The following is a 13,232-nucleotide window of genomic DNA, read 5'->3' as shown; positions in this document are numbered from 1 at the left end:
GTTTTTTCTGAATGTCAGGTAGTTGTTTATTTCCCTGACCTGTGATGGGAGGGCGTTCCACAGGGCGGGCGCCACTACCGAGAAGGCCCTCTGCCTGGTTCCCTGTAGTTTTGCTTCTCGCAGTGAGGGAACCGACAGAAGGCCCTCGGCGCTGGATCTCAGTGTCCGGGCTGAATGATGGGGGTGGAGACGCTCCTTCAGGTATACAGGACCGAGGCCGTTTAGGGCTTTAAAGGTCAGCACCAACACTTTGAATTGTGCTCGGAAACGTACTGGGAGCCAATGCAGATCTCTCAGGACCGGTGTTATGTGGTCCCGGCGGCCACTCCCAGTCACCAGTCTAGCTGCCGCATTTTGGATTAATTGCAGTTTCCGGGTCACCTTCGAAGGTAGCCCCACATAGAGCGCATTGCAGTAGTCCAAGCGGGAGATAACCAGAGCATGCACCACCTTGGTGAGACAGTCCGCGGGCAGGTAGGGTCTCAGCCTGCGTACCAGGTGGAGCTGGTAGACAGCTGCCCTGGATACAGAATTAACCTGCGCTTCCATGGACAGCTGTGAGTCCAAAATGACTCCCAGGCTGCGCACCTGGTCCTTCAGGGGCACAGTTACCCCATTCAGGACCAGGGAATCCTCCACACCTGCCCTCCTCCTGTCCCCCAAAAACAGTACTTCTGTCTTGTCAGGATTCAACCTCAATCTGTTAGCCGCCATCCATCCTCCAACTGCCTCCAGGCACTCACACAGGACCTTCACGGCCTTCACTGGTTCTGATTTGAAAGAGAGGTAGAGCTGGGTATCATCTGCATACTGATGAACACCCAGCCCAAACCCCCTGATGATCTCTCCCAGCGGCTTCATATAGATATTAAAAAGCATGGGGGAGAGGACAGAACCCTGAGGCACCCCACAAGTGAGAGCCCAGGGGTCTGAACACTCATCCCCCACCACCACTTTCTGAACACGGCCCAGGAGGAAGGAGCGGAACCACTGTATAACAGTGCCTCCAGCTCCCAACCCCTCTAGCCGGTCTAGAAGGATGTTATGGTCAATGGTGTCAAAGGCCGCTGAGAGATCCAGCAGAACTAGGAAACAGCTCTCGCCTTTGTCCCTAGCCCGCCGGAGATCATCGACCAGCGCAACCAAGGCGGTTTCAGTCCCATGGTGAGGCCTGAATCCCGATTGGAAGGGATCCAAATGGTCCGCTTCTTCCAGGCGTGCCTGGAGTTGTTCAGCAACCACTCGCTCAATCACCTTGCCCAAGAATGGTAGATTTGAGACTGGGCGATAGTTGGCCATATTGGCCGGGTCTAAAGATGTTTTTTTAAGAAGCGGTTTAATGACCGCCTCTTTCAGCGGGGCTGGGAAGGCTCCCTCACAGAGGGAAGCATTCACCACCCCGCGCAGCCCATCGCCCAGCCCCTCCCGGCTAGCTTTTATAAGCCAGGATGGGCAAGGATCAAGGAGACAGGTGGTTGGTTTCACTCGTCCAAGCAGCCTGTCCACATCCTCGGAGGTAACAGACTGAAATTGATCCCACGCAACTGGACTAGACAGGACTCTGGCACTCTCCCGCCCTGGCCCTGCTCCCACGGTGGAGTCTATCTCTTTCCGAATCTGAGCGATTTTATCCGCAAAAAACTTTGCAAACGCATTGCAGGAGATCTTGGGGTCCCTACCAGGCCCCGATGATGAAGGTGGCTCCGATAGATTCCGAACCACCTGAAAGAGTCTCCTGCTGCTATTTTCCGCAGATGCAATAGAGGCGGTGAAGAAAGTCTTCTTTGCCGTCGCTATCGCCACTTGGTAGGCTCGACGTTGAGCTCTAACCTGTGTTCGGTCGGATTCAGAATGGGTTTTCTGCCACCGGCGCTCTAGCCGTCTCAACGATTGTTTCATCGCCCTCAGCTCCGGGGAAAACCACGGGGCTGTCCGGGCTCCATGCAACCGGAGAGGGCGCTTCGGAGCCAAACAGTCAATAGCCCTGGTTAGCTCCACATTCCAGCGGGCCACCAGGGAATCGGCTGAAAGGCCATCAACATGGGATAAAGTATCCCCTACCACTCTCTGGAAACCATTTGGATCCATTAAGTGGCGGGGGCAAAGAGGGAAGGCAGGGATTCCGTATATCGAAACCCTTTTGTTGGGGTCAGAACCGGAAGGGGCCATTCCCGGATTCTGCCGTCGGTTGATACAGACATGAACTTTTAGCTCTGCACTGTACATAGTATGCACAATAAATTTGGCTTCATTTGGCACCCACAACCACCATGGGGTCCCTTTCCTTCTCTTGCTGCTCTGCAGACACAACCTTTCCATTTCTCCCCAACAGCAGAAGGAACAAGGCAGCCATGAGGGAGAGGGAAGGGTGCATGGAAGCAGGATATACTCCCTTGGTACTGATGCACTACTCTGGGGACTCTGGAGAGCATTCCCAGTTCCCACAGGGTAGCCACTTAGAGGCTGCTTTTGGCTTGGCTGGTACCACTGTCCTCCTTCCTAGAAGTCTTCCAAGATGCTCCTTGCATGAACAGCTCATCTTCAAAACCTGACCATGTTTCTTCTTGCATTGTGTGTGCTGCAACAAACATACCTCTTGATGCTGCCATGAGTACCCCGTCATCATTAAGCCTTCCTGCCAGGGCTAAAGCATAAGCCGTGAGGGCCACGGTGTAAGGTCTTTGCAACGTCTCATATTGTCTTAATAAATACTCAGAAGCTTTGTTGATGCTGCTCTCTAGAATCTGGGTAAAAGGGACAAAATATACACTGTAATAATAATAATAATAATTTATTATTTGTACCCCGCCCACTGTAGGAGTGTTTGGGAGAACAACTGCAGACGTTATGTATTTCATGCAAAGATAATGCGATGTCCTCCTGCTCTTCTTAGCAATGAAAAGCTCCAGGGGCAGCACTACTGAGCCCAGTCTTAATTGGTTGAGAAAAGCAAATGAGATTCAGGGAACCTTTCTAAAATCTGTGTTATTTATAAATATACAAACAGATCAGAGGAGCAGCAAACAGTCACTTCCACAACAGGCATCAGATCCTCATAGAGCAGCCTCTGCTCCAGCTGACTCCAGCCAGAATCTTATTTACAAATTTATCTTCCCACCTTTCTTACTCCCAAAGAAATGGAAAAACGGACTTCCGATTCACCGCACTGCTGGCCGGTCGAGGAATCTCGGGGCTCCGGGATTCTTGTGTGGGAAAAGCGAGGGGAAACCTGCAAAAGCGCTGCAGGGCCCCCGGAAAAAAAAACTCAGATAGAGCGTTCTGAGGACGTGAGGATCCAGCGGGTGCCTTTTTTGGGGGACTCCCTGTCCCCTCCCCAGCAAAGCCCCCACGGGAGCAAGCCGAGAGTGAGGAATCGGAGCTTCTTGGCACTGAGGACAGACATCACTAGCTTCTTCACACAAGCTTCAGGGCTGGCGGCAGTTAGAGGTGGATTTTTCGTTTAAAAAAGGAAATAAGAAGTTAAGAAAAAGCGTGAGTAAAATTTTGATTTGGATCTTTAAGAATCTGGACACGGGGAGATCTAAAAACGGAAGCCAATCTCCTCCACTGGGGACCTAGAGGCAGTCGCCATTACCGGGAACCTTAAAAGCTGTAAAAACTTTAGAACTTTCTTTCTGAGCGCTTTGGAAGCCTTACCTCCTGCAGGGAGGAGGAGAGGCATTGTTTGTTTGTTAAATTGATCCCTGTGACTTGAGGGTCGTTAAATTTTACAGCCCACCTCCAGGGCCGTAGCAAGGGGGCGGGGGGGCCGCCCCAGGTTACATAATGGAGGGGGTGACAAATTATCAAGGAACATGTTTTTTTTTAATTGACATTTTTTTCGAATTTTTTGTGATTTTTTTTTTTTAAATGCCTGCTCTGAAGGTCTTATCTTACTATACTAGGGATTATATAGCTATATATGAAATTTCATGCATATCAGTTAATATCTTGACCCTCCTCCACCAAAATTGCTGTTCACTTGGGAGGGTGGGATATAAATAAAAGTTTTTTAGTATTATTATTATTTGTTATTTTTCTTTTGTAAGAAAATATGAAATAACGTAAAACCATTTTTGCGGGGGGGGGGAATCAATGGGGGGTTTGACAAGAAATTTTCCGTACCGGGTACCACCTGACCTTCCTATGCCTCGGGGGGGGGGGACAAAATGTTTTTGCCCCCGGGTACCAATTTACCTTCCTACGCCCCTGCCCACCTCCCCCACTGGCGGTGCAACCGCTGTCAGCAAAAGGGAATTTGACAAGAGCCATCCCTGCTCTGAAAGCGGTGACCCAGGGCAGAACAGCGAGCTCTCTTTAAGTTAGTACTAAGACAATTTGAAAGAAAGTATCATCTTTTTCAACCCGGAAAATTCAAAGTTTGCAGGACTGATATTAAGTTGTTACAAAGAATCTATTTGTCAGCTTGGATTAAGTTTGCTCTCAATAAGTAGGGTGGAATGCTCACAGTAAATACTGTAAACTGGTGCAAACAATAGTCTGACTGTGGGGACTTCTTATTGTTTGACTTCCTGTTATGGCCAAAGAGAATTTTTTTGATCTTGAATAAAATGACAAAGGAAAGATGGTCTGCCTCTTTCAAGGAGAAGGCTTTAGAATTATTGCATGGAATTTCACAGACCTGGAAAACGTCCAACCGGATGTTAAAAGTCAACTTGGATTTTGGAAATGAAGAATCACAACTATCAAATGAGAGGAACAATAATAAAAAAAGATGCTAACGATGTAAGGGAGAAGAAAATAAAAAATATAAAAAATATAAAAAATCCTTCCAGTAGCACCTTAGAGACCAACTAAGTTTGTTCTTGGTATGAGCTTTCGTGTGCATGCACACTTCTTCAGATACACTGAAACAGAAGTCACCAGACCCTTATATATAGTGAGAGAGTGGGGAGGGGTATTTATTTATTTATTTATTTATTTTGTTTTGACTATGGCAGACAAACACGGCTATCTCCCTGTAAATGTAAGGGAGGACTGCACAGCTGCAGTTTTGGAGAATGAAGCTGACATTGATTTGTTAAGAAAATTCAAGGAGCTGAAGCCTGTCATAGATTTATTCCAAAGGAAAGAGCAACAAACAAGAAGAAGGAGCTGCTTGCCAACTGGTCTAAAAGGAGCTTACCTAAAGGAGGATGCTGATAAAGAGGACAGATTTGCCCAAAAGAAGAGAGAAAGGCAGCAGACTTTATTGGGAGACTTGTGGGTCTGGGGAATTTCCAGGAGTGGTGTGGGTTGAAAAAGTGAATATTTCTCTCTAAATAGGTTAGTATGGATTTGAACTGGATTGTTGGAAAATTGAGAAGGATTTAGGTTATAAATCTTTTAGGTATGGTGTAAAAAACGAGAACGATTCTAAATGAGGGTTTTTAAGAAATTCGCTGGGATGCGGGGGGGAGAAGCTGCTGGTAGGAAGAGGGGTTGGGGAATATGATCTGTCAGCGGAATTGCGAGACTGGGGGGGGGGAGTCAGAAAATTGGAAAATTATAAAAGTTAATGAATATATGATTTCAAGGTTTAAGATAAGAAATTCAGAGGATATACCTAGGGGTTCCTGGAAGCACTATTAATAGTAGAAAAGAAGAAGAAGAAGGATGGAGTAAAATAAATATGATAGTTAAGAAAATAGGCAAGAATGGGTTATAAAATGAATAATTGATTAAATGGATAATAAGAGGTAGGAAAATTAAATATGAAGATGAACCTGCTTAAAATAGGAGTTAAAATGGAAACCAGGAAGGGAAGACTGGAGGAAGTTCCATTAAGATGTTAAGAAAATTAGATAAAAATAGTATATTTTATTGTTGTGTTTAACTGTTTATATTATGTTTTGCTTTTGTTGTTGTGTGTTTGTTTTGTTATATTGGATAAAATGAATAAAAATTATTATTAAAAAAAAAGAAATGGAAAAACTCAATGCTGCTTACAAAAGTTTAAAAAACACACACCATTAAATAAAGTTAACAGCAGCAGTTAACAATGGAGTCCTCTCTCACCTCCCTGCCAGCCAAAACTCAGAGATGTGGAAACAGGACTGTTATGGGTGGACAGGTACTTACATTGACTTGATCCTTGCAGATGTCTTTGGACTCCAACAATGCAATCAGGACGAAAGCTGTTAATGACACTTCTGGTTCAGCGCCCTTATAACCTCCCTGGAAGGAAGCAGAGGGGGGTGGGCAAGAACAATTGGATGTGTTTGGTTCACACAAACAGATCTCCCACCAAAAACATAGCTCAGAAGTACAGGCAGTTGGGGAGTGGTGTGGAGGCAGGGGAAGCAAGCCAGAATTTTGACAAGCTTAGAAAATTAAGAACCCAAAGGATTTTAAAAGACATACATGTCTTCCGCTTTCCCCCATCTTTTGCAGATTGCATATCCCATGGGAAGCTATTTGCCTTTGTGGTTTGCACGATAGCACTACAGGAAAGTAACGTAGCGGCAGTGGTAGGCACTGGTGTGTCTCACCACCACGTCCTCTTTGTGAACCCCTCTATAAAGAACCTGGCCTGCAAGAAACTGTCATCGGACAAAAGGCTTGAGGGACCACCTGCCTGCAATACAGTACAGTCTATTAACTGATTCTTCTGAATTAGGAACCAGAAAATACATGGATTTGTTATCCAAAAGGACAAGCAGCAGAAAGAAAGCGTACCGCCATCTCTCTGCCATCTCTCCACCATCTCTCTGTGCACCAACACAGATTATGTATCTAAGCCAGATTTGATGAAGTGACCATTCGTGAGGGCTGACCAGAATTGTTGAGCTTTTTTTAGGGTTGAACTTGCTGAGCTTGTTTGACCCCACTAATAAAATGCCACAGGGGCCGCATAAACAGACTTTAGACATGCCTGATCTAAGAGGCTATCGGATGTTAGGACTGGCAGAGGGGGCCTTCTTGGTGGTTCTGCTGCCCCATGTGGTTGCGATTATAACGGCCTCTTGTCCATCGCAACCTCACTTTCGTGCCAATAAAGGTATTCCTCCTTCACTGGAGGCTTTTAAGCTTGTAAGCAGAGGTTGGGTGGTCAGCTGTCACGGATGCTTTAGTTGAGATTCCTGCATTGTAGGGGGTTGGGCTAAATGACCCTTGGGATCCCCTTTTAGCTTTACAGTTCTTGTTAGCAAATGTCCCACTGGGGCAAGTTGTGAGACTGAACCCCCAGGCAGGGACGAAGCCTGGGTGCACTCCTGGCTACTCGAGTCCAGTGGCACATTGATATACGATTGTTCCCCAGAGTGAAGAACAACACACACAAGCCATTAAGGCTGAACTATTTTATTGTAGATAAGATGCAGAGTGTGTCTCTGCTTGCCAGCTCAGTAAGTCAGAGCTGTGCATAACGCACCTAGCATCTCTCGAGCCAGAACTGAAAGTGAAAGTAAAGATATACAGTAACATCACATGGTTGAGAAAGCAGGCGAAACACCTGTCTTTCTCATGGGAAAAACACAAGTCATACCAGCCTCGCTGCTGCTTTTGCAGCTCGGCCTGCACGAATATCCTAACAGTTCTATGATTCTATTCAAGTCAAGCAGCATTAGTAGCAGAAAGAAAGCACACCTGCATTTCTCCATGGATCATAGGAGCATCTTCATGGAAAATTCCATCTGGTTTCTGCTTCTCCAGAATCAGCCACTTCACACCTCCACAGAGGATTCTGTTGTCAACAGAAGATACTATTCCGGAAGCCATGGCAAAGATTTTTATGACATAAGCCGTTAGCCTGCAGAGAATACGAAGCATCAGCTACACTATTAAACAGGAGTAACATGTTGGGCCCCCTAAAGGCTAACAAATTAATTACGGGGCAAGTTTCTTAATTACAATGTAGTAATTACAAGTTTCTTAATTACAATTTCCAGTAGCACCTTAGAGACCAACTAAGTTTGTTCTTGGTATGAGCTTTCGTGTGCATGCACACTTCTTCAGATACCAAGTTTTAATAAGCCAAGAGGGGGAACAATTGAGGAGACCCATTATCGGCTGCATTGCTGAAAGGACCTTGTCCGTGTCATCAGGCCACAATCAACATTTGGAAAGCCCATCAGTGATATATACTGCCATACGAGTGCTGCCTTTACCAAGTGCTGCTTTTGCGGTTTTTAAAGGCAGCATAGGAGTGGTCTTCTTTCTTGTATGTCATCTGCTGGGTATAACCTAGAAAGGGAGGAAGAGAAACAAAACTCTGAAATGCTGCTCCAGCTGCTTAGACGAATGCATCCAGACAGGCAACTGGCACTCGCCCTGCACAGAAAGAAACTTTGCTCCATCCCCCTTTTATTTAATCGCTGCACTGCCTCATCTGCTCTTCCTTTGCACATGCCTTTTTCCTTGTGTCCTTTTCAGCTTTCCAGAGAGCCAGTGTGGTGTGGTGGTTAAGAGTGGTAGACTCGTAATGTGGTGAACCGGGTTCACGTCTCCTCTCCTCCACATGCAGCTGCTGGGTGACCTTGGGCTAGTCACACTTCTTTGAAGTCTCTCAGCCCCACTCACCTCACAGAGTGTTTGTTGTGGGGGAGGAAGGGAAAGGAGAATGTGAGCCGCTTTGAGGCTCCTTAGGGTAGTGATAAAGCGGGATATCAAATCCAAACTCTTCTTCATCTTCTTATTCCCTTCTGGTCTCTTTGTAGCTTCGGCAGAACACCAGTTGAGGAACAGGGTTGCTTGGCCCCATCAAGATCTTAACACAGAGCAGAATAGGCACCGCCACTATGAGGCATAGGCAGTTGAGAAATAGGCAGTTTTTTCTTCATGTTATCTTAGGATTCTCCAGATGAGAAAAAAGGGAGATAAAATTCCTAACCTTGTAAATGGGTATGGAGGCAACTCAAGTAACCTTTAGAAATTTTTAAGAGGCCATTACCAGTGGGGACATGTTTTCTTTTTTTTTAAGGGCTTTTCTCCCTGCGGCCGGGGCGGCCAGCGAGGAGGAGGGATGTCACAAGGGTGGCACTCTTGATCTAGGAGGGTCCTGAACTCAGTGTTTCTATGGATGAACAACTCAAGAAGCCATGGACAGACCTTTGCACAAGCTGGAAAAGGAACAGCTCTGGAGACACCCGATTGTCTTACCTTGCATGATCTGATTGACTGCATCAGAGCGGCGATCCACCCCAAGCTTCTCCCACTGCCCTGTGGTGTCAAGGTAGTGGGTGGCAATAACCGATGGCGTCATGGTGATCATGTTCTGCTCCCCACAGCCAGAGGGCGTTACAATGAGGTGCTTCAGTTTGGTCCCATCAATTGAGTCTTCAACAATCTGAGCCACGGGGTCTCCTGGCCACAAAAAGAATGATAGCAGACATGTGAACCCAAGCATGCAGTGTGGGTTGCAATCTTGGGCTTGCTGGATTGTAAGTGTTGGGAGATAAGCCGTCAAATCTAACCATGCATTTTCTGGCAAGTTAGCATGTGAATGGGTTATGACCACAGAGCTGCGTTGCTGATAGACAGACTCAGACCATAGAAAGGTAATTGGTAGAGAAGGCTCTGTGTGATATCATTTCCTGCTCCGCTCCTGGGAGGAAAGAAAAAACAATGAAGTATTTCCTACTCCCCCCCCCTCTATTCAATCAGCAACGGAGACAGACGTCTTCCCACTTGCTCCAGCATTAGGTTGTTGTAAGAATTTTAAGGTCTTTCATATATATATATAATAATTGTTATTAATGTACCAAACAAAAAAGGCCACATGTCTGAAAACAGCACAGAAAGACAGGCCTCACTCCATTTTGACTCCTAGCTGGCCAAGTGTTTTCATCTGCAGGGAGGAGGTGAAAAGGCTCTGCCTGAGGACAGCCATTAGCCCTACTGGCCAGGGCAGGAAACCTTTTGTTTTGCAGAAATGTGTGTCTGGGAGGGGTCAAGGAGAGATGGCACAGGTGTGGAAAATTCCCAAGTCACCTCCTCTGACCCTCTCATTTTGTGATGTAGCTCTGAATGGTGGTGGTCTTGGGTTACACCTCTTCTGTGATTGGATTATATTTCTGGGGGTGGGCTAGACTCCAGGAGGGATTTTGAAATGTCTTTATAAGAACATGGCTGCATTGTTCTGGGTCTTTTTCCCTGAGAAACACCGTTGTTGCAACAGCTTCAATAAAGATCGAGCTTACTAGCTGCTTTGCTTCTCAGTCTTCTCTGGTTGGCCTCTGTTTTTTTACTCCTACCAATGGAGAACCTGCAAAGGACTTTGCAAGGGCTCTTGTGTACCCCATAAGGGAATAAGGGCAGAATTTTTTCTTATTACAAGGCCCATACCTGAAGCTGTTATTGTTGTAAACACAAGTATTTTACCTGCATTTATTTTTATTGCTGTTGTTTCTAAGGACAAATGCTGGACTGTGAGTAAACTGTAAGCTTTAAACTTATATTTCAGTCTGTAGCCTGTTTCTTTGACATTTGGGGCAACATAGTAGGAGATCAGCCCAGCGGCTAATTCCTATGCTTTCAATTAAACCACAGGAGATGGGATTTAAACACTGCTCAGCCTCATGCTCTTAAATGCAAGTGGTAAGCAGATCCTTTCTGTCTGCACACACACACACACACACACACACACACACAGGTCTGTAGGGGAATGAAATATAGTTAATTATATTCCCTCACCTACCTAATAAAACCCACCAGTACATACGGACAGCTCTTTGCAGACTTGCCTCCTTTTTCCAGCTAGTTTTCTTTTCTGCTGGCCTTGTCCCCTTTGCATCAAGGGCTGGTATAATTAGCTCCCAAGCCTAATTCAAGGGTTATTCCCTTGAAAGCCTTAAAGCTTTTTTTCCACCTGCCACACTCACTGAGATCAGCAGAGGAGACTCTGCCGGCTGTATGGTCTATCACTTCAGAAATTCTCGGAGGGCTTGTGCCCAGGAGCATATTCCTGGGGGTGGTGGTTTGCTGCAGGGGGCAAATCAGGGTGGCATTTTGATCGTTTTCAGTTCTGCAAGCCTAGACTTCTGCATGTCAAAGCACACTAATGGTCAAATACCTTTAGGGGAAAGTGTATTTCTGAGGTTTAAATGAAGGAAAGCTACTGCATATCAACCTAAGCAAGTTGTGCTTCCTTTTTCTGGTTATTTGGCTATAATCTTTGATAGAATACAGATAATTGCATTACATTCTTCATTAAATTATCTTTCCATTGATATATAATTTTATGGTATTACTCCAAAAGAAAGTGGTGTTATGAGCCATCAAACCTCAGAAATACACTTTTCCCAAAAGGTTTCCAACAATTTTGGCCACTACTGTAACTAGTGCTTACCTTGAACAGTAATTTTGGTCTCAGGATCTGTGCCAGGAATGATATCTTCTAAACTCCTAGCTTTGACCTGATATTCCTGGACTCCATCTGAAAGAGAGAGAAAAAAGAGGGAAATTACAAGGAGGCAGAAACATTAGTTGCTTGTTGTTTCACTATTAAACTGTTTTGGTGTTGCTTTTCCACATCAATTTCTAAAAGTGGCATTAAACCAGAGGTTCCACGCCGGAACTTCATAGAAAACTAGGGGGGTGTTCACACATTATAGTCTGTGTACCTACTATATGCGTTGGGATGCAAGTGGCGCTGTGGGTTAAACCACAGAGCCTAGGGCTTACTGATCAGAAGGTCAGCGGTTCTAATCCCCGCGACAGGATGAGCTCCCGTTGCTCGGTCCCAGCTCCTGCCCACCTAGCAGTTCGAAAGCATGTCAAAGTGCAAGTAGATAAATAGGTCTACTTGCGGGAAGGTAAATGGTGTTTCCATGCGCTGCTCTGGTTCGCCAGAAGTGGCTTTGTCATGCTGGCCACATGACCTGGAAGCTGTACGCCGGCTCTCGGCCGGTAATGCGAGATGAACGCCGCAACCCCAGATTCGGACACGACTGGACCTAATGGCCAGGGGTCCCTTTACCTTTACCTTACTATATGTATACAACAAAGCCCTGTCGGGGCATTATCAAGCTAAAAGGGAACATGGGTATAGAAGGGCAATGGATTTAGTCAAACTATCTTTCCATCCAGCCCAATGTTGCCTGCTCTGACTCGTAGCAGCTCTCCACCTTCTCTGGCACAAGTCTTTCCCTATCACCTGCTAACTGATCCTTTCAACTGGGAACTCCGTGGACAGTTCCTAGGACCTTCTGCGAGCAAAATATGCCCTGGACGGTTCAGTCCAGTCAAAGGCAACTATGGGGTTGTGGCGCTCATCTCGCTTTCAAGTCAGGGGAGCCGGCGTTTGTCCACAGACAGCTTTCCGGGTCATGTGGCCAGCAGGACTAAACCGCTTCTGGCGCAATGGGACACTGTGATGGAAGTCAGAGCGCTTGGAAACGCCGTTTACCTTCTGTCGCAGCGGTACCTATTAATCTGCCGGCGAGCTCCTCCCCTTACATAGAAATGCCTTCCTCTGTGCTCAGAACAATCTCCGCAAGAGAAAAGAACTCCCATCTGAAATCTTCTAGACAAAATGATACCCGTTTTCCCTGGTGAGCAAGTGAAAGAGCTGGGCAACAGAGAGGTGGTTTTCCAGGGATGAAGAAAGAGAAGGAAAACGGAAGCCCTGAAGAATGAGTGTTACCGCTGTTCCCTTGCGTAGCTGGATCCAGCTCAATGACAGTCACAAGTTTTCTCTGTATCCCTTCAGGCTGGGGCAAGAAGAAAGAACAGAAAGAGTCTCACTGCAAATATTACTGAACATGGCAGCAAAGAGCAATTCAAAAAGGCAGCAGGACAGGGCAAACATAAGCATCAGATCTAGCTTCTGTTGCAAATGCAGTATGACTCAGTCACATGTTTGTGCCTGGATATAACACAGGAAGAGGTTCAGGTCAGCCCCAGAAATCCACAGTAGCTAAGGCATTGTAGCAATCCTGAGTTGGGGCCAATGGTCCCTCATCCATAGGCAGCACCAACCTGTCCTTAATGGTGCTTTGCCACAGATTCCATTCCAATGGTGGATAGCCACAGATTCCATTCCAACAACTCTTAGGTCAGCCCTGATGTCCTAGGAAGCCCACCTGTGTCCTAGCAAGCTGACAGCAGTGGTGGACGAGGGGGGCAGTCCGCCCTGCGTGCAATCTCTGAGGGGTTGACAAGAAGGGACCCCGTGGTGGGTTCTCCCTGCCGCCCCTGGGCATGGCGGCGAAAGCCACCGCCATCGCCCCGCCGCAGCCACATTTGGAGAATCCTCCGCCCGCAGCTGCACCCTCTGCCACCTTTCATACGGC

General features: G+C 46.5%; 1 protein-coding gene across 2 annotated transcripts in view; it reads right to left on the bottom strand.

Moving 5' to 3' along the window:
- LOC117060849 (A.superbus venom factor 1-like) overlaps positions 1-13,232 on the bottom strand; it is a 59,632-nt gene that overhangs the window by 16,673 nt on the left and 29,727 nt on the right. For both annotated transcript variants that reach the window (XM_033173415.1, XM_033173414.1), the window contains exons 22-28: positions 12,584-12,650; positions 11,288-11,374; positions 9,100-9,303; positions 8,109-8,184; positions 7,588-7,750; positions 6,082-6,177; positions 2,594-2,744 (exon numbers count right to left, since the gene is read on the bottom strand). In XM_033173415.1, coding sequence (XP_033029306.1) covers positions 2,594-2,744; positions 6,082-6,177; positions 7,588-7,750; positions 8,109-8,184; positions 9,100-9,303; positions 11,288-11,374; positions 12,584-12,650 — 844 coding nt within the window. The remainder of the gene's footprint in view (positions 1-2,593; positions 2,745-6,081; positions 6,178-7,587; positions 7,751-8,108; positions 8,185-9,099; positions 9,304-11,287; positions 11,375-12,583; positions 12,651-13,232) is intronic.

The sequence above is a fragment of the Lacerta agilis genome, chromosome 16 (assembly GCF_009819535.1).
Source record: "Lacerta agilis isolate rLacAgi1 chromosome 16, rLacAgi1.pri, whole genome shotgun sequence".
Lineage (NCBI taxonomy): Eukaryota > Metazoa > Chordata > Lepidosauria > Squamata > Lacertidae > Lacerta > Lacerta agilis.
The sequence above is the reverse complement of the archived record's forward strand: the minus strand, read 5'-3'. Positions and strand labels throughout refer to the sequence as shown.